Genomic DNA, 19797 nt, shown 5'->3' on the forward strand with positions numbered 1-19797 from the left:
TTTGAACGAAGGTCCATGCATTCATTTATTTCTCATTGCAGCAACAAGATAAACAAGTGAAATTCCATCTATAATGAGTTACAAATGGTAGTAAGCCCAGGAACCCTGAGCATATATATCTATAAGGCAAATAAAACAATATTTTTCAGTGTGGGCATCACACTTTAGATGACCTGGGGAGAGCCACTCCAAGCCCCAAATACCATGACACCAAGAATCATTCTCAACCAGTTGTTCTCCAAACAAAAGGTGAAAAGGCAAAACTGTGATTAAAAATAATAAAAAAAAAAGAGAAATTTCAACTAGAAAGACTGGATGCCCAAAGTCACATCTCTTCTTCTGATTCTTGTTCTCGTTCAGCATTTTTCAGGAGTCCAACTTCTGAGGGGCAGAACCTCTTAAATCGAGATTTAACCAACCTGAGGAGAATGAAAGTCATCTCGTATTATGCTGTTTAAAATTAAAACCCAAAACTATATGTATCTATAATACAGCAAACTCCAAATTATCTGTGCAGATGGAAAAGGCACCCCCAAAAAGAAAATCACTTTTATTTGGCTTTGGAGCTGCCTGCAAATATTTTGTAGATTAAAGCAGCATATAAGCAAACAGATACAATAAAGCTCTTAAATGTGTAATATGATTGTTTGCATCATATTCAAAATTTATAACTTTAATCATTTCTAAAACAAACAAGAGAATCTCTGGGCTGTAGTAAGCCCAGATGAAACCGAGCTCAGCTGTGTGGTCCAAAAAGCAGCCCTCTCCTATGAAGGAAGTGCATGAAGGCATCTCCTGCCCCATGTTGGGCCCCACGTCAAGTCTGGGCTGTACTGCAGCCTCTATTCATGTCTTCAGAGGGGTGCTTTTGTGCTGGCCACAGGCTGCTCAACTGCATGTGATGGTCCATGATGAATTAAGAAGTTGAAAGAAGTGACCTCCATTCTTGTAACTGTTTTCATAGATTAAGAGAATCTGCAGGTCAGAAGGAATTACAATTTTTGACATGGGAAGATGTGAAGCTTCTTAGCGGCAGGAACTCAGCAGGCTCTCCATTTTCTCTGATGTGATAAGAACTAGGCAAAGCTTTTCCTGTGCATGATATTTGTGAAGACATTTTGCTGTGATCATGTCAATAAAACATAGTTAACTTCCAGAAATACACAGGGATATGCAAACAAACTGATAAACCAAATCATCAAAATCATTCCCGTTTTGTGAAAAACATCACCAGCCTATCTGTATCTTTACACTTGTTTTCTGCCTTTCTTCTTCCAGTGAAGGTCTGGCCCACCCCTCTCAATATACAGTGCTTTTACTTGTGCTCTGGATCCCACTAGAGTATGAACTTCCTAAGAGCAGAGACTTCATCTTATTTACTGCCCTAACTCTGCCAGAGTCTAGAACAACGTCTGGTACACAATAGTGGCTCATGACACGTTTGATGATTCAGTGGGCTGTGGAGCAATCTGCCAGGAGTTCATATCACTCACCTCCTCCAGGTAATTCTTCAGTCACTTCCAACTCAGCATTAATTCCTCCAACACACAGCAACTGAGCAGTATCAGTAACAAGTATTGACTCGTCAAGAGTCAAGAAAAAGTACTCAAAATCATTTGCCTCGATAATTAGTTGACCATTGACATTGCTCCCAATGTCCTCAACTCTTCAAGACACTGTTCTCACGAAAGGCTAATAGTTTTAAGTAAGTTGATGACTGGGACAGTGTGTCATTTTTTAAAAATATTTATTTATTTGTTTGTTTATTTATTTATTTATTTGGCTGCACTGGGTCTTAGTTGCGGCACATGTGATCTTCATTGCAGCATGCGGGATCTTTAGTTGTAGCATGTGGGATCTTTAGTTGCAGCATGCGGGATCTTTAGTTGCAGCACGTGGGATCTTTAGTTGCAGCATGCGGGATCTAGTTCCCTGACCTGAGATCCAGCCCGGGCCCCCTGAATTGGGAGCATGGAGTCTTAGCCACTGGACCACCAGGGAAGTCCCGGTGTGTCGTTTTTTAAAGCCACACAGTTATCTCCACATTGCACAACCTGAATACATGCTAACTGAAAGGGATTAATTAGTTAATTCATTCATTAGATTCATTCCTGATGACTCTTGTGGAAAATAAAGCAAAGAACTGGCTACTGATTACAAATTAACTGTTAACACAGACCCTAGTGACTCCTCCTGTTCCCCACTCCTCCTCTCTGGGTTTTATCTGCTGTTGTTACAAACCACCAAGCTCAGGCAAATTCAGGCTCTACCTGCACCCTGAAGCCCTTGTTATTGGCACATGCAGAAATGGCTACTGGGGACAGATTGAGGGATGGAGTAATAAAGAGGAAGTGCAAATAACTGCTAGTTCCTGGAATGATGCAAGTCCAGAGAACTAAAGTCAGGGTGTGTCTGGGCTTTTGCTCCCATATGTTCTCTTCAATTAATACAAGAGCAGAGCTGAGACTCTGGGTATACTTCCAGAGTCAATCTGGAAATCAAACATCCAGAAGGCAAACTACCATATGCCTGGAATTTGGTCATTTCTATTTTGTTCTTCAAAATGGCTCACAAGAATCATTTGCTTGGAAAACCAACCTGAAAATGGGTAATATTTCTCTATCCATTCAGAGGGGCTTTTGAAATAGTTCTGTACCACAGTGGTGTTTAAATATGAAATACAGTAAAACACATAATAAGATTTCCCAACAGATAGGTCTCTCCTATGAGCTGTCATGATGAGAACTGCAGGCATGGGACCAGGTGAAGCAATCTTTAAACCGTTATTCTGGAAAGCTGGGAAGTACAGCTTCATTTTTCAGAGATTTTGGGGGCAGTAGTTCCATAACCAAGTTTTGGTTCCTTGGTGATCTTTGTGCTTTGTCAAATAAATTCGGATAGAATGTCCTCAAAACCCATCACCTGTGACTGAATTACAATCCACTACAATCCACTTGAATTATCCTGCATATGACCTCACTGAAAGTCAGTACTCAATCTTGGTGATATTCTTTAAGCTACTGCTTAAGTTTATATCAAAATATATCAGAACACAAGTTCTTGTTTTTATATTTCAAAAGCAATATGAGAGCAAAACTTAAAAGCATATAAAACATGATTTCCAAACAATTGAACACTATTTCCGAGTATTTCTGAAACAGATCTGTTAAAACAGCAAATAAGTGTCTTGAGTGCCTACTATATGTTTGACAGTATGCCAAGAGCTGTGAGAAATATGAAAAAGGTCTTTGCCTCCAGGTGACACAATCAAGTTAGCAGGTAAGACTAACATGAGCTAATAGTAAATATCACAAGATAGATCACAATTGTTAAAATGTGTGGTAGAGACTAAAGTACCGTAAACACTCATGAAGTGAGATAAGCAAAGGCTAGAACAATCACAGAAGTTTTCATAGAAGAGATGAGCATTTAATTTGTATATGCCAGGTAGAGGCAACTACATGGTCAAAAAGTTAAAGGTGCTGGGGAAGGAGAGGCAGTTGAAAAAGTAAACATGGAGTTTCTGGTTTCTAGAAAACTATAGGTGTATAAGAGATTCATTAGGGGGTCTGAAGGTTTTTGAAACAGGAAGAGACAATAGTCTTCTTTTGGCTCTGGAAGGGAGCTGACATGGGGTAGACAGTCTCCTTGAATGCCGGCATTATTCTTGGAAGCTGTCCAGCCCCTAAGGAGATGAGGCCCAGAAGTCAGCCTAAAACAGCGGAGGAAGAAGCCAAGTTTCACTCAATGGCAGAGCAAGCCTAAACTACCAGCCCATGCACGTGCTTTGAGGAAAATGAATAGGACTAATAGAAATCAATCAATGAGAAAGTAGAATTTCCCAGCACTCATAGCACTTAGACCTCTAGAAGGAGGTAACTACCTCCTTTGGGTCAGTGGGCTGACCCAAAGCCTACCAGGGACATTCTGGAGCTAGGCAAGGAAATGGTTTCCTTATGCAGAGACACAGCACCAAAGCTCCTATAGCTGTGAAGCTCAAAGAAGCACAGAGCAGGAGAGGTAACCTGGGCAAATGTCTACAGAGAGGACTAGAAAGCTAGCTGGGGCAGAAGCTGAGACCCCACTGGGCCTAGAACCAGCTACTGTAATTTAGGGATCTAGAGCACCTGCTAGATGTGTACTATCCAATATGGTAGTCACTATGCATATATGGATATTTAAATTAATTAAAATTAGTGTGGCACTAGGCCCATGTCAAGTGCTCAATAACCACACATAGCTCATGGCTACATAATGAAGACTGCAGATATACAACATTTCAATCTGTGCTAAAGTCTGAAGGATTGGAGTCTGCATGATTAGTAGTTGGGATCAGCCAGGCCAACTGTGGTTTGGCATTAGCTATCATGCTAATGGAAATAATAAGGAACCATGTTCACTCCTTTCTACTCCTACTCATCCTTCAAACTGCAGCTTAATTCTCAATTGTGAGGAGGCCTCCTCTGGGCTCCAATAGTGCTTTGTTCTTACACTATTTCCATTTATTGTACTGTATTTAAATTGTCTCTCTCTCCCCATAGGGTCTACACTTTATACATTTTTTGATACAGAAGAAGGAGGAGAACAAGAACGAGAAGAATAATAAAAAGAACAAGGGTGGGTGGGGGAGGTGGTTCAAGAGAGCAGCCTAGGAAGGTCCTGAATTCACCTCCTCCCATGGACACAGCAAATCTACAGGTACATAAGGAACAATTCCCTATAAAAAAAAAAAAAGACCTGAAAACTAGCCAAACAGCTCCTCCACAACAAAGGACAAGAGGTCCACACTGAGAGGGGTAAAAGAGGCAGAGACACAGTCTCACCGAAAACCCCACCCCTGATGTGGAGACCCACAATCGGAATGGATCTCAAAGATACAGAGCTTTTCCCTGAGGAGCAAGAATTTGTGCCCTACATCAGGGACCCCAACCCTTGGGACTTGCACTGGTGAGATGAGCCCCCAAAACATCTGGCTTTGAAAACCAACAGGGCTGACATCCAGAAAAACGAAAGGGCTGTAAGGAATGGAGATTCCACTCTTAAAGGACTTGCATGCAGACTCACCCACCTGGCAATCCAGCACAAAAGCCACAGTTTGAAAAGTGTCTAGACCATATGTGAATGTGATACATTTGTTCATTTTAAAGCATCTGCCAGCAAGGGAGAAATCTGTTAGGACTCTCTCCAGGAATGGAATCACTGGCAGGTACCATTTTTGCTTTCTGCCCCATCTATTTTGTTAGCACCAGCACTAGCAGCCACCATTTTTGCACTCTCTTTCTAACCTGCTAGCACCAGTGTTAGAAATTAAAGGAGAAATTTAAAAATACCTGGAGATAAGTGAAAATGGAAATACAACATACCAAAATCTATGCAATGCAGCAAAAGCAGTTCTAAGATGGAAGCTTATAGCAATACAGACCTACCTCAAGAAATAAGAAAAATATCAAATAAACAACCTAACTTTTACACCTAAGGGAACTAAAAAAAGAAGAACAAACAAAGCCCAAAGTTACTATAAGGAAGGAAATAATAAAGAACAGAGCAGAAATAAATGAAATAGAGACTAAAAGACAAATAGAAAAGATCGATGAAACAAGGAGCTGGTTCTTTGAAAAGATAAACAAAATTGACAAAACTTTAGCTAGACTCACTAAGACAAACAGAGAGAAGGCTCAAATAAATAAAATCAGAAATAAAAGAGGAGAAATTACAATTATACCAACAGAGACTACTATGAACTATTATACACCAACAAATTGAATAACCTGGAAGTAATGGATAAATTCCTAGAAATATACAATCTTCCAAGACTGAATCATCAAGAAATAGAAAATCTGAATAGACTAATTACTAGTGAGGAGATTAAAACAGTAATCAAAAAACTCCCAACAAAGAAAAGTCCAGGACCAGATGGCTTCACTGGTAAATTGTACCAAATATTCAAAAAAGATTTAATACCTATCCTTCTCAAACTCTTCCAAAAAACTGAAGAGGAGGGAATGCTCCCAAACTCACTTCACAAGGCCAACATTACCCTGATACCAAAATCAAACAAAGGCATCACACACAAAAAAGAAAATTACAGGCCAATATCACTGATGAACATAGGTACAAAAATCTTCAACAAAATATTAGCAAACTGAACTCAAGAATACATTAAAAGGATCATACACCCAGATCAAGTGGGATTTATTCCAGGAATGCAAGGATGGTTCAACAACCACAAATCAATCAATGTGATATGTCACATTAACAAAAAGAAGGATTAAAATCATATGATTATCTCAATAGATGCATAAAAAGCATTTGACAAAATTCAACATCATTTATGATAAAAACTCTCAACAAGTGGATATAAAGAGAATGTACCTTAACATAATAAAGGCCATATATTACATGCTTACAGGTAACATAATACTCAGTGATGAAATCATGAAAATTTTTTCCTTACAATCAGGACCAAAACAATTATGTTCACTTTTGCCACTTTTAGTCAAAATAGTATTATAAGTCCTAGCCAGAGCATTTAGGCAAGAAAAAAAAAAAGGCATCCAAATTGAAAAGGAAGAAGTAAAACTGTCATTATTTGCAGATGACATGATACTATGTATAGAAAACCCTAAAGACTCCAACAAAAAACTGTTAGTACTAATAAATAAATTTAGTAAAGTTGCAGGGTACAAAATCAATATGCAAACATGTTGCACTTTTATACACTAACAATGAACTATCAGAAAGAGAAAGTAAGAAAAAAAAACCCATTTACAATTGCATCAAAAAGAATAAAATACCTATGAACAAATTTAACCAAGGAGATGAAAGACCTATACACTGACAACTGTAAGACATTGATGAAAGTAACTGAAGAAGACACAAATAAATGGAAAGATATTCCATGCTTATGAATTGAAAGAATTAATATTGTTAAAATGTCCATATTACCCAAAACAATCTGCAGATTCAATGCAATCCCTACCAAATTCCAAAAGCATTTCTCACAGAAATAGAACAAACAATCCTAAAATTTGTATGGAATCACAAAAGATCCTGAATAGCCAAAGCATTCATGAAAAAGCAGAACAAAGCTGGAGGCATCATACGCTCTGATTTCAGACTATACTACAGAGCTGTAAAATCAAAACAGTATGATATTGGCATAAAAACAGACCCATACATCAATGGCACAGAGTAAAGAGCCTAAAAATAACACACATATATGGTCAATTAATTTATGATAAAGGAAGCAAGAACACAAAATGGGGAAAGGCCAGTCTCTTCAAAAATGGTGCTGGGAAAACTGGACATCCACACACAAAAGAATGAAACTGGACCACTATCTTACACCATACACAAAAATTAACTCAAAATGGATTAAAGTCTTGACTGTAAGATTTAAAATAAAATAAAATAAGAATAAAAATAAAAATCTGAGAAGAAAACACGGGTGGTAAGCTCCTTGACATCACTCTTGGTGATATTTTGGGGATCTGACTCCAAAGGCAGTAGAAGCAAAACTAAACAAATAGGATTACACCAAACTAGAAAACTTCTGCACAGTGAAGGAAAACATCAACAAAATAAAAAGGAAACTTACTGAATGGGAGAAGATATTTCTAAATCATATCTGATAAAAGGTTAATATCCAAAATATATAAAGAACTCAGACAACCCAATAACCACAACAACAAAAAAATTCCAATTTAAAAATAGGCAGAGAATTTGAATAGACATTTTTCCAAAGAAGACATACAGATAACTAAAAGGCACATGAAACGATGTTCAATATCACTAATCATTAGGGAAGTTCAAGTCAAAACACCAGTGAGATATCACCTCACACCTGCAGAATGGTTATTATAAAAAGGACAAGAAATAACAAGTGTTGGCCAGGATATGAAGAAAAGAGAACCCTCATGCACTGTTGGTGGAAATGTAAATTGGTACAGCCACTGTGGAAAACAGCATGGAGCGTCCTCAAAAAATTAAAAATACAACTACCATATAAGCCAGCAATTCCACTTCTGGGTATTTATCTGAAGAAAATGAAAACACTAATTCAAAAAGATAAAGGCACCCCTAGGTTCACTGCAGCATATTTATAATAACCAGGATATGGAAACAACTTAAAGGTCTATCAATGGATGAATGGATAAAGGAGATGTTTTATATATATGTTTTTATATATATGTATACATATAATATAAATATTTTATATTTATATGTACATAATGGAATACTACTCAGCCATAAAAAAGAATGAAATGGACATTGAGGGTATTACATTAAGTGAAATAAGGCAGATAGAGAAAGACAAATACCATATGATTTCACTTACCTGTGAGATCTAACAAACAAATGAACAAACAAAACAAAACACATAGATACAGGGAACAGATTGATGGTTGCAAGAGTTGGGGGAGGTGGGCAAAAATGGGTGAAGGGGATCAAGAGGTACAAACCTCCATTAATAAAATAAATAAGTCTTATAGTTTTTGGAGTACAGGTCTTTTGTCTCTTTAGGTATGGTTATTCCTAGGTATTTTATTCTTTTTGATGTGATGGTAAATGGGGTTGTTTCTTGAATTTCTCTTTCTGATGTTTCATTGTTAGTGTATAGAAATGCAACAGATTTCTGTGTATTAATTTTGTAACCTGCAACTTCACCAAATTCGTTGATGAACTCTAGTAGTTTTCTGGTAGCATCTTTAGGATTTTCTATGTATAGTATCATGTCATCTGCAAACAGTGACAGTTTAACTTCTTTTCCCATTTGGATTCCTTTTATTTCTTTTTCTTCTCTGATTGCTGTATCTAGGACTTCCAAAGCTATGTTGAATAAAAGTGACAAGAGTGAACATCCTTGTCTTGTTCCTGATCTTAGAGGAAATGTTTTTAGCTTTTCACCATTGAGTATGATGTTAGCTGTAGGTTTGTCACATATGGCCTTTATTATGTTGAGGTATGTTCCCTCTATGCCCACTTTCTGGAGAGTTTTTATCATAAATGGGTGTTGAATTTTGTCAAAAGCTTTTTCTGCAAATATTGAGATGATCATATCACCTCACACCAGTCAGAGTGGCTATCATCAAAAAATCCACAAACAATAAATGCTGGAGAGGGTGTGGAGAGAAGGGAACCCTCCTACACTGCTGGTGGGAATGTAAATTGGTGCAGCCACTATGGAGAACAGTATGGAGGTTCCTTAAAAAACTAAAAATAGAGCTACCATATGATCCTGCAATCCCACTCCTGGGCATATACCCAGAGAAAAACATGGTTTGAAAGAATACATGCACCCCAATGTTCATTGCAGCACTGTTTACAATAGCCAAGACATGGAAGCAACCTAAATGTCCATCGACAAAAGAATGGATAAAGAAGATGTGGTACATATATACAATGGAATATTACTCAGCCATTAAAAAGAATGAAATAATGCCATTTGCAGCAACATGGATGGACCTACAGATTGTCATACTGAGTGAAGTAAGTCAGACAGAGAAAGAGAAATATCATATGACTGCTTCTATGCAGAATCTAAAAAATGATACAAACGAACTTATATACAAAGCAGAAGCAGACTCACAGACTTAGAGAACAAACTTATGGTTACCAGTGGGGAAGGGTAGGAGGGAGGGATATTTAGGGAGTTTGGGATTGACATGTACACACCGCTATATTTAAATTGGATAACCAACAAGGACCTACTGTATAGCACAGGGAACTCTGCTCAATATTCTGTAACAAACTAAATGCAAAAAGAATTTGAAAAAGAATAGACACAAGTATATGTATAACTGAATCACTTTGTTGTACACCTGAAACTAATACAGCATTGTTAATCAACTGTACTCCAATATAAAATTAAAAGTTTTTTTAAAAAATGAAAAAAATAAAATTAAAAAGTCATGGGGATATTATATACAGCATGATGACTATAATCAATAATATTGTATTGCAGATTTGAAAGTTGCTAAGAAAGTAAATCTTGAAAGTTCTCACCACAGAAAAAAATTTTTGTAACTTTGTATGGTAACAGATGGTATAACTAGACTTATTGTGGTGGTCATTTTGCAATGTATACAAAAGTTGAATCATTATGTTGTACACCTAAAACTAGTATAATGTTGTATGTCAATTGCACTTCAATTTAAAAAGAAATCTATCACAGGAAACTGAAAAAAAAACACACAAGAAGACTCTTCCTTGAGCTCCTATTATGTTGTAGGCAGTTTAAATACATGATCTCATTTAGGTACTATTATTATCTCCATTTTGTAACTGACAAAACTGATATTTAATGTGGTTAAATAGTTTACCCAAAGTCATACAGCTGACAAGCAGCAGAGCTAGGAACATGGATTCTTAGCAATCTGTTATATTGCTCCTCACCCATCATGAAACATTGTATCAAAGTCCTTGTAAAAACATGTATAGTTCAACTGATTCTTACTGTTAGAAATATTACAGGAAATGTCAAATTAACCAGATACTCAAATTTAATGGGAGACATACATGTTGGTCAAAAATGACACCAAGCTTGGGAAGTGCTATAACTGATGTAAACATGGGCAAATGGAGGGCTCACTGCAGGTGTGGGGAGGACTATTTGGATAAGAAAACAGCATATGCAAAGACATGGAGGCACAGAAGAGTGTGCTGAAGGGTAATGCATAGGTTAGGAGCACAGCAGAGACACTTTTTAGCTATTCCAACTTTAAGCCAGCGTTTATTCTTTTTTTTTTTTTTTTTAGTTTTCTCATTCATTCCATTTTTTATTTTCTTTTTTTTTAACATCTTTATTCGAGTATAATTGCTTTACAATGTTGTGTTAGTTTCTGCTGTATAACAAAGTGAATCAGCTCTACATATACAGATATCCCCATATCCCCTCCCTCTTGCATTTTCCTCCCACCCTCCCTACCCCTAGGGGTGCCTCTAGGTGGTCACAAAGCACTGAGCTGATCTCCCTGTGCTATGCAGCTGCTTCCCACTAGCTATCTGTTAGTTTGGTAACACTATACATTTGGTACTGCACATATGTCAATGTTACTCTCTCACTTTGTCCCAGCTTACCCTTCCCCCTCCCCATGTCCTCAAGTCCATTCTCTATGTCTGCGTCTTTATTCCTGTCCTGCCTCTAAAACCAGCATTTATTCTTTTTATTGGAAATGTTTGTGTTTGCAGGTAATTTTCTGCTATATTACCCTGTTTTGTGGAATGCTAAGGAATGAAATACCTCTTTGAACTTAAAGTTCAGTAATATCGAGTCTTGATGATCATATACCAAAAAATAGAACTTGCATGAACAAAAATCACTAACTTACCAGGTGACAAAGGCATAAATTGCTCCAATGATGATAATGGCTATTGCATAATGCCAACAAAAGCATATGGTGAGAAACATAACGTTGTCATGATCCACTAAATCCCATGCAGGACCTCCACTGGGGGGATAAAGGACAAACCCAATCTGTAATTTAAAACAAAGAGCACACATTAAAAAATACCAGCCATATTCCCAAAGATGGTACATTTCAAAATGTTTCATTTCAAGATTAATGGTAACAGGTAACTCCCATTACCTGAGATGCTACAGATAAGATATCTGCTGCCTGTTTTAGTAATATAGACAGTATCTACTAGATCATATTTTTGGAAAAAATGTTAAGGATATTTACAGATCAATTTTCAAAATATGAATAGTAATCATCTCCGGGGATTGGTGGACTTTCAGATGATGTGTTAGGTTTCTAAGCTGTGCAGTTTCACTCAGTTATTTCAAAATCAGAGTTTAAAAAAAAGGTTTAAAAATAAAGCCCACGGGTAACATTATATTCAATGATAAAGACTGAAAGCTTGTCTCCTAAGATCAGGAACAAGACAAGGGTGTCTTATTTTACAAATTCTATTCAACATTGTACTAGAAATTCTAGCCAAAGCAATTAGTCAAGAAAAACAGACAAAGAGCATCCAGATTGCAAAGGAAAAAGTAAAACTATATTCACAAATGATATGATCTTATATATACAGAAAATTCTGAAGAATCCACAAAAAAACTATTAGAGCTAATAAATTAATATAGCACACTTGCAGGATACAAAAGCAACACACAAAACATGCAATGAACAATCAAAAAAAATTAAGTTAGGAAAACAATTCCACTTACAATAGCATTGAAAAGAATGAAATACTTAGGAATAAATTTAGTCAAGGAGGTTCAAGACTTGTACCTTGCAAACTACAAAACATTGTTGAAAGTGATCAAAGAAGATCTAAATAAATGGAAGTATATCTCATGATCATGAACTGGAGCATTTAATATTGTTAAGATGGCAATGAAAAAACAGAACACGAATCTGATCAAACCTCTAGATCTAACAAGATCCGGCATGTTGAAAAGTGTTAGATGTGATAGTTAATTTCACATGTCAACTTGACTGGGTCATAGGACGTACAGATACTTGGTTAAACATGATTTTGGGGTGTGTTTGTGAGGGTATTTCCGGATGAGATTAGCACTTGAATCAGTAAAAATCTAAGTAAAGCAGATCCTCCTCCACAGTGCGGGTGGGCATCATGCAATCCATTGAGGGCTGAAGAGAGCAAAAAGCAGAGGGAGGGAGAATTGGCTCTGCCCCACTGCTGAGCTGGAACTTTGGTCTTCTCCTGCCTCAAACTAGAACTTGTACCATCAGCTCTCCGCTTTCAGGACTGGACCTACAGCACCAGCTTTCCTGGGTCTGTAGCCTGCAGGTGGCAGATCATGGGACTTCTCAGGCTCCACAATTATGGGAACCAATTCCTTAAAATAAATCTCTCTCTCTCTTTCCTCTCTCTATAGATATAGATATATTATAGATATAGATACAATTATATATTATATATAAAATATATATATGTATATATTTGGTTCTGTTTCGCTGGAGAACCCTGACCAATACACTGGATGATAAATTGATAAATACCACTACTTTTGTATATATTTAAGATTTACCATAATAAAAGTTTTTTAAAATTCCTTTTTCATAGGCACATTAAAAAAAAAAAAAGAGAGAGAGATGGCAATAACACCCAAAGCAATCTACAGATTCAGTATGGTCCCTATCAAAATCCCAGCAATCATTTTTGCAGAACTAGAAAGCTGATCCTAAAATTTATATGGAATTACAAGGGACCCAGAATAGCCAAAACAACCTTGAAAAAGGAAAGCAAAGTTGTAAGACTTACACTTACTGATTTCAAAACTTACTACAAAAACTACAGTAATCAAAACATTGTGGTACTAACATAATGGTAGACATACAGATCAATGAAATAGAATTGAGAGTCCAGAAATAAGCCCATACACCTGTAGTAAATTGGTTTTTGAAAAGAGTGCCAAGGCCATTCAATGGGGAAACTAAAGTCTCTTCAACAAATGGTGCTGGAAAAACTGGATATCCACATGCAAAAAAAAAAAAAGAATTTGGACCCTTACATTACACCACATATAAAAATTAACACAAAATGGATCAAAAACCTAAATATGAGAACTAAAATCCTAACTCTTAGAAGAAAACTAAGGAAAAACCTTCATGACCTGGGATTTAGTGCTGATTTCTTATACATGACACCAAAAACACATCAAAATTAAAAGCTTTTGTGGGGGCTTCCCTGGTGGCGCAGTGGTTAAGAATCCGCCTGCCAATCGGGCTTCCCTGGTGGCGCAGTGGTTGAGAATCTGCCTGCTAATGCAGGGGACATGGGTTCGAGCCCTGGTCTGGGAAGATCCCACATGCCACGGAGCAACCAGGCCCATGAGCCACAACTACTGAGCCTGCGCATCTGGAGCCTGTGCTCCGCAACAAGAGAGGCCGCGATAGTGAGAGGCCCGCGCATCGTGATGAAGAGTGGCCCCCGCTTGCTGCAACTAGAGAAAGCCCTTGCACAGAAACGAAGACCCAACACAGCCAAAAATAAATAGTAAATAAATAATAAAAATAAATTAAAAAAAAAAAAAAGAATCCGCCTGCCAATGCAGGGGACACGGGTTCGAGCCCTGGTCCCAGAAGATCCCACATGCCACGAAGCAACTAAGCCTGTGTGCCATAACTACTGAGCCTGCGCTCTAGAGCCTGCATGCCACAACTACTGAGCCCACGTGCCACAACTGCTGAAGCCCTTGCGCCTAGAGCCCGTGCTCCACATCAAGAGAAGCCACTGCAATGAGAAGCCCACGCACCACAATGAAGAGTAGCCCCTGCTCACCGCAACTAGAGAAAGCCCATTAGCAGCAAAGAAGACCCGACACAGCCAAAAATAAATAAATAAATAAAAACAAAGCTCAGCTATTAAAAAAAAAAAGCTTTTGTGCATCAACGGACACTATCAAGAAAATGAAAAGACAATCACAGCATAGGAGAAAATCCTTGCAAATCATATATCTGGTAAGGAATTGATATCAAGAATATATAAAGAACTCCTAAATCTCAACAAAAAGCCAAAAAAATTTTAATGGGCAAAGGAATAGAAGACTCATGTCCCAAAAGAAGGTGTACAAATGGTCTATAAGCTCAAGAAAAAATTATGAACATCATTAGTTATTAGAGAAATGCAAATCAAAACCACTGTGAGATACCACTTCACACCTCCTAGGATGGTAATAATAATAATAAGTAACAAGTGTTGGTAAGGATATGGAGAAATTGGAATCGTTATACATTGCTGGTGAGAATGTAAAATGGTACAGCTATGTGGAAAACAATTTGACAGTGTCTCAAAAAGTTAAATATAGAATTATCACATGACTTGGCAATTTCATTCTAGGTACTATACACACCCAAAATAATTGAAAACAGGTATTCAAACAAAAACTTCTACACAAATGTTCATAGCAGCATTATTCACAAGAGCCAAAAGTTAAAAACAATCCAAATGTCCATCAGCTGTTGATGAATAAGCACAATGTGGTATTTCCATACAACCGAATATTATTCAGCTATAAAAAATGACATATTAATATATAATACAACATGGATGAACCTTGAAAACATTATGTTAGAGAAAGAAACTAGACACAAAAGGTAACATATTGCATGATTCTGTTTACATGAAATATCCAGAATAGGTAAATCCATAGCGACAGAAAGCAGAGTGGTAACCAGGGACTGGGAGGAGAGGAAAAGGAAATGACTGGTTAATGGATCCGTGGTTTCCTTTTGGGGTGATGAAAATGTTTTAGAACTAAATAGAGGCGATAGTTGCACAACACTGTGAATGTACTAAACGCTGCCGAATTATACGCTTTAAAATGCATAAAATGTTGCCAGAGAGGAGAGAGGTGGGGGGGGATGAGAGAAATCGGTGAGGGAGATTAAGAGGTACAAACTTGCAGTCACAAAATAAATGAGTCACAGGTATGAAATGTACAGTGTTGGGAATAGTCAATAATTATGCAATATCTTTGTATGGTGACAGATGGCAACTAGAGGACTGTGGTGATCATTTTGAAATGTATAGAAATATCAAATCAGTATGTTGTGCATGAGGAACTAACAACTAAAATTTTTATTTTTATTTTTCAATTATACTTCAAAACCAACCAAACAAACAAACTCTTAGAAAAAGAGATCAGATTTGTGGTTACCAGAAGTGGAAGGTGGGAGGAAGAGGAATTGGATAAAGGCACTCAAAAGGTACAAACTTCCAGTTATACAATAAATAAGTAATATAATGTACAATATGATCAATAGAATTAATACTGCTGTATGTTGTATATGAAAGTTAGAGTAAATTCTAAGATTTCTTATCACAGGAAAAAGAATTTTTTTCTTTGTCTTTAGTTTTGTTTCTACATGAGATGAAGGATGCTCACTAACCTTATTTTGGTCATCATTTCATTAGGTAAGTGAAATCATTACGGTGTACACTGTAAATGTATACAGGGCTGTACATCAATTATTCCTTAATAAAACTGGAAACAGGAGGGAGGGAGGGAGGGAGGGAGGGAGGAAGGAAGGTTAATTCTATGTTATATGAATTTTACTCCAATAAAAAATTAAGATACATAGATGATAGGTAGCTAGATAGATAGAGGAACAGATGTCAGGTTTCAAGATCTAAATGAAATACAAATCCAAGATAATTACATGGATAATTGTACAAATGTCTGTCATATATTAGCTAACTATGTGTCAGTTACAGTGCTTAGGAGGTTTCCTTACTGTGGCCCTTCAATAATGTGGTCTTTTTTTTTTTTTTTTTACGCTGCATTGGGTCTTCATTGCTGCGTGCAGGCTTTCTCTAGTTGCGGTGAGCGGGGGCTACTCTTCGTTGTGGTGTGCCGGCTTCTCATTGCGGTGGCTTCTCTCACTGTGGAGCATGGGGTCTAGGTGCACAGGCTTCAGTAGTTGTGGCTCACCGGCTCTAGAGCACAGACTCAGTAGGTGTGGCGCACGGGCTTAGTTGCTCTGCGGCATGCAGGATCTTCCCGGACCAGGGCTCGAACCCATGTGCCCTGCATTGGCAGGCAGATTCTTAACCACTGTGCCACCAGGGAAGTCCCCAATAATGTGCTATTATCCCAAGTTAATGTATTGTTATCCTCTTTAACCAGACAAGAAAATTGGGTAGTTTAGTGATTTGCTCCTGATCATACAACTAATAAATGAAATCTTACAGGGGAAAAAAAAAGCATTTAGTTTATAATATTGAGTGAAACCATTTCTGTTTGAAATTTCAAGTAATGTGAATAAATCAGGGAAAGCTAAGATTTGTGCCTTAATCACTTGTTCCTGTCTCCCATTTTAAAGGATTCCCTTTAGTTGGAAGGAGAACTGCCATTTGTACCACTTGGTAGATTGTACTGCCATGTGTCAGGCACTTTAACCACACTCATGCACATAAACTTCACAGTAATTCTCATTCTCACAACAACCCCAGGAAGAAGGTATCATTATCCCCATATTACAGAGGGTAAAACTGGAACTCAGAGACTTCAGTAACTTCCCCAACATTGCAAAATGGCCAAATGACTAAGACAGGGTTCCAAACCAGGAGCACCTGGCTCCCAAACTCTGTGTGTTCTTTCTTCTACCCCACACTCTCTTTCATCATTTAGCCTTTCTCAGTGCAGCAGTATGAAGGACAGTGGCCTGGACAACAGGGTCCATGTGAGTCATCTCAGCAGTTCTGATACGGTTTGAACAATCAGTACTGAGATGGTAGTTGGTCCCATGAAGACACGGTACTGTCTTACCCTTAAAACACAGATTATAGACTGGCAGACCCTGGGCCACATCTGCATCACAGACATGCTTTGCCTGGCCTGCACACTTTTTAAAATAATTTGAATTAGTTTTCAACATTTAAAAAATTAGGGAACTTCACACAAAAGTCTGCAGTCTCAGCTTATTTCTAAAAATAGAAATATTTCTATTTTTTTTCCAAAGCATGAGCCACAACATGTGCTCTCCATCGATTCATCATTCAGGTTGGTAGTTGCCTGACCAAGTAGAGCAATCCAGAGGTCTTTATTTTTACTCTGGTGCTATGCATTTTGTTTATTAACCAATGTCACATTCATAAATTTTTCCAAAATATCACGAGTTGAAATTAGCAAGGTACTCTGTAATAACTCCTTCCTGACCTTCTCTACATCCCAGGAGACAGAATCCCTTTGTTGTCTCTATTTTAGAGATAAGAAAACTAAGTAACGCCCGAGCCTGCCCTTCCATCTCCAAACAGTTACAAAAGTATTTGCGTCATTGCCGCTGTGCCTCACCCACCAAGGGCTGGGGATTCTGAATTAGGACATGGTAATGTTCTAAAGGGATGAGGAGTTAACACCACTGGCAAAAGATAGATCAGTCATCAGATTAGAGATCTGAACCTACAGTATCCAGAAACTCCAGGAGGAAAATGCCACCCAGCTAGTTTGCCTGCTGTTTGGACATATCCGTGTTTTGCAATACCCCTTTATATACTGTTAGGAAAGCTCACTGTGGAGACCACAGTGACCAGAGCCCAGGTCTCTGAAGGCCCTGGAAGAAAGTGAGACTTGCTGGCTCCTCTGTGCTCACTGTTTGGAAATGACAAGAAGGAAACTCAAGTCATGTAGTCAATTCTCAGTTCAAGGGGCCCAGCCATTTTAGCTAGGGTGTCAGGACCATGAGAATCTGCCTCTCATGTCCCCCTCTCTCATCAATTCAGGGAGGATGACAGAGAAATTCTGGGTCAAGAAAGGGCCTTTTAGGGAGGTTGAGTTTAATGCACAATGGACTAGCTCTCCAGTTCCCACCTATCAGTGTCACCTATGTTCCTTCCATGCCGTCCACACCACCCATCTACCCCTGCCTGGGGAGTGATTTGCTCCAGCTCCCAGAGGGAAGACTTAGCAGTTGTTGTGGCTTAAATGGTGCCCTCTAAAAGGGCATGTTGAAAGCCTAACCCCTGATACCTGTGAATGTGACCTCATTTGGAAATAAGTTATTTGTAGATGTCATCCAGATGAGATGAGGTCATATTGGATCAGAACTGGCCCTGAATCTAATGATGGGTGTCCTTATAAGAAGTCCATATGAAGACACAGGTGCACAGAAACACACAGGTGTGACTACGGAGGAAGAGATTGGAGTCATGCTGCCAAGTCAAGGATTGCTGGCAACTGACTAGGAGGGCAGCATGGGACAAATTCTCCCTTTGGGCCCCCAAGAAAGAATCAACCTGCTGACACCTTGATTCTTAGTTCCATCTCCCAGAACAGTGAAGCATAAATTTCCATTGTTTTAAGTCTTCCTGCTTGTGGGAATTTGTGACTGCAGCTCTAGGACACTAATACAGGAAGGAGCTAAGGCTGAAATAAGCAGAAGAGTATCAACTGTCCTAAAGCTCAAGCCTGGACACACTGGTGACTCTCATCCATCTTTCAAACCCCAACTCAAGTTTACCTTCTTCTGGAAGCTTCCTCAACCCTCTTCCTATGGAATCAGCAATATCTCCTCAAGGCATGAGGTATTTTCAGGTTGGAATATTTCATTCGAGCAACAGTCTCATGAGACATCATTTCTATTTTTTATTTGAGGAATCTTAAGCACACAGAATAGCTAGTCTATGGTCATGTGATTAATATGGTAGATCCAGAATTCAGACCCAGGTCTGCCTGACCTGGAGGCTCACAGACTTCTCCCTCCATGCCATAGTCACAACTCTTTTTTGGAGCTTCCAAAATGAAATCTCTCAGTCATCATCAATTTTACCGAAGTATTTATTGCTTTACACCAGGAAAAGACAAACTTTGAGTACCCTTTACTGCTAATCTCACTGGGATCCTCAGAGCCTAATATATTGAAAGCTAAATATTTGACTGAAGGCCACTGTGAAGCCTGTGAACAGAGTTAACAGATGTGATTATACTGAAAGCCATAGAAACGTTTGGAAAGTCACTTCAGGCTAAACCCAAGTAAATTAGGAAAGCTGAAAATTAAGACCAGATAATGCCACAACCCATTAAATCTTCCTTTAAATGTAAAAGTCAGTCACTATTCTTTCATCTGCTGTCGTAATTTCCTTCCTAATATAAAATTCCAAGAAAAAAAGGTCTGAAAAAGAATTTTTTTCTTGCTATATCTTGTATGTCACTCCTGAACATCTGTTTTTGACTAGTTTAAGCTTCATTAGTATCACATTTAAAATGTAAATAATTATCTTCTCTAATAGGCATCCAGCCAGGGCCCATTACCTATAGGTTAGTTGGACTTTCCTAGTGTTTTATTTCTTATTTTCCAGTCACTTATTTCAACACTATAAGCCTAA

The 19797-nt window shown here is 38.0% G+C and overlaps 1 protein-coding gene across 7 annotated transcripts in view; it reads right to left on the minus strand.

Moving 5' to 3' along the window:
* Positions 1-19797, minus strand: part of TMEM45A (transmembrane protein 45A) — an 84795-nt gene continuing 64998 nt past the window's right edge. For 3 of the 7 annotated variants that reach the window (XM_036849560.1, XM_036849561.1, XM_036849562.1), the window contains 2 exons: positions 11331-11476; positions 1-419 (listed from right to left, as the gene is read on the minus strand). In XM_036849560.1, the coding sequence (XP_036705455.1) occupies positions 326-419; positions 11331-11476 (240 nt within the window). In that variant the 3' untranslated portion in view covers positions 1-325. Of the gene's footprint in view, positions 1122-11330; positions 11477-19797 lie in introns of all 7 variants that reach the window. The other 4 variants (XM_036849564.1, XM_036849557.1, XM_036849559.1 and 1 more) reach the window with 4 other exon arrangements.

This window comes from Balaenoptera musculus, chromosome 4 (genome assembly GCF_009873245.2).
Source record: "Balaenoptera musculus isolate JJ_BM4_2016_0621 chromosome 4, mBalMus1.pri.v3, whole genome shotgun sequence".
Taxonomy (NCBI): Eukaryota; Metazoa; Chordata; class Mammalia; order Artiodactyla; family Balaenopteridae; genus Balaenoptera; species Balaenoptera musculus.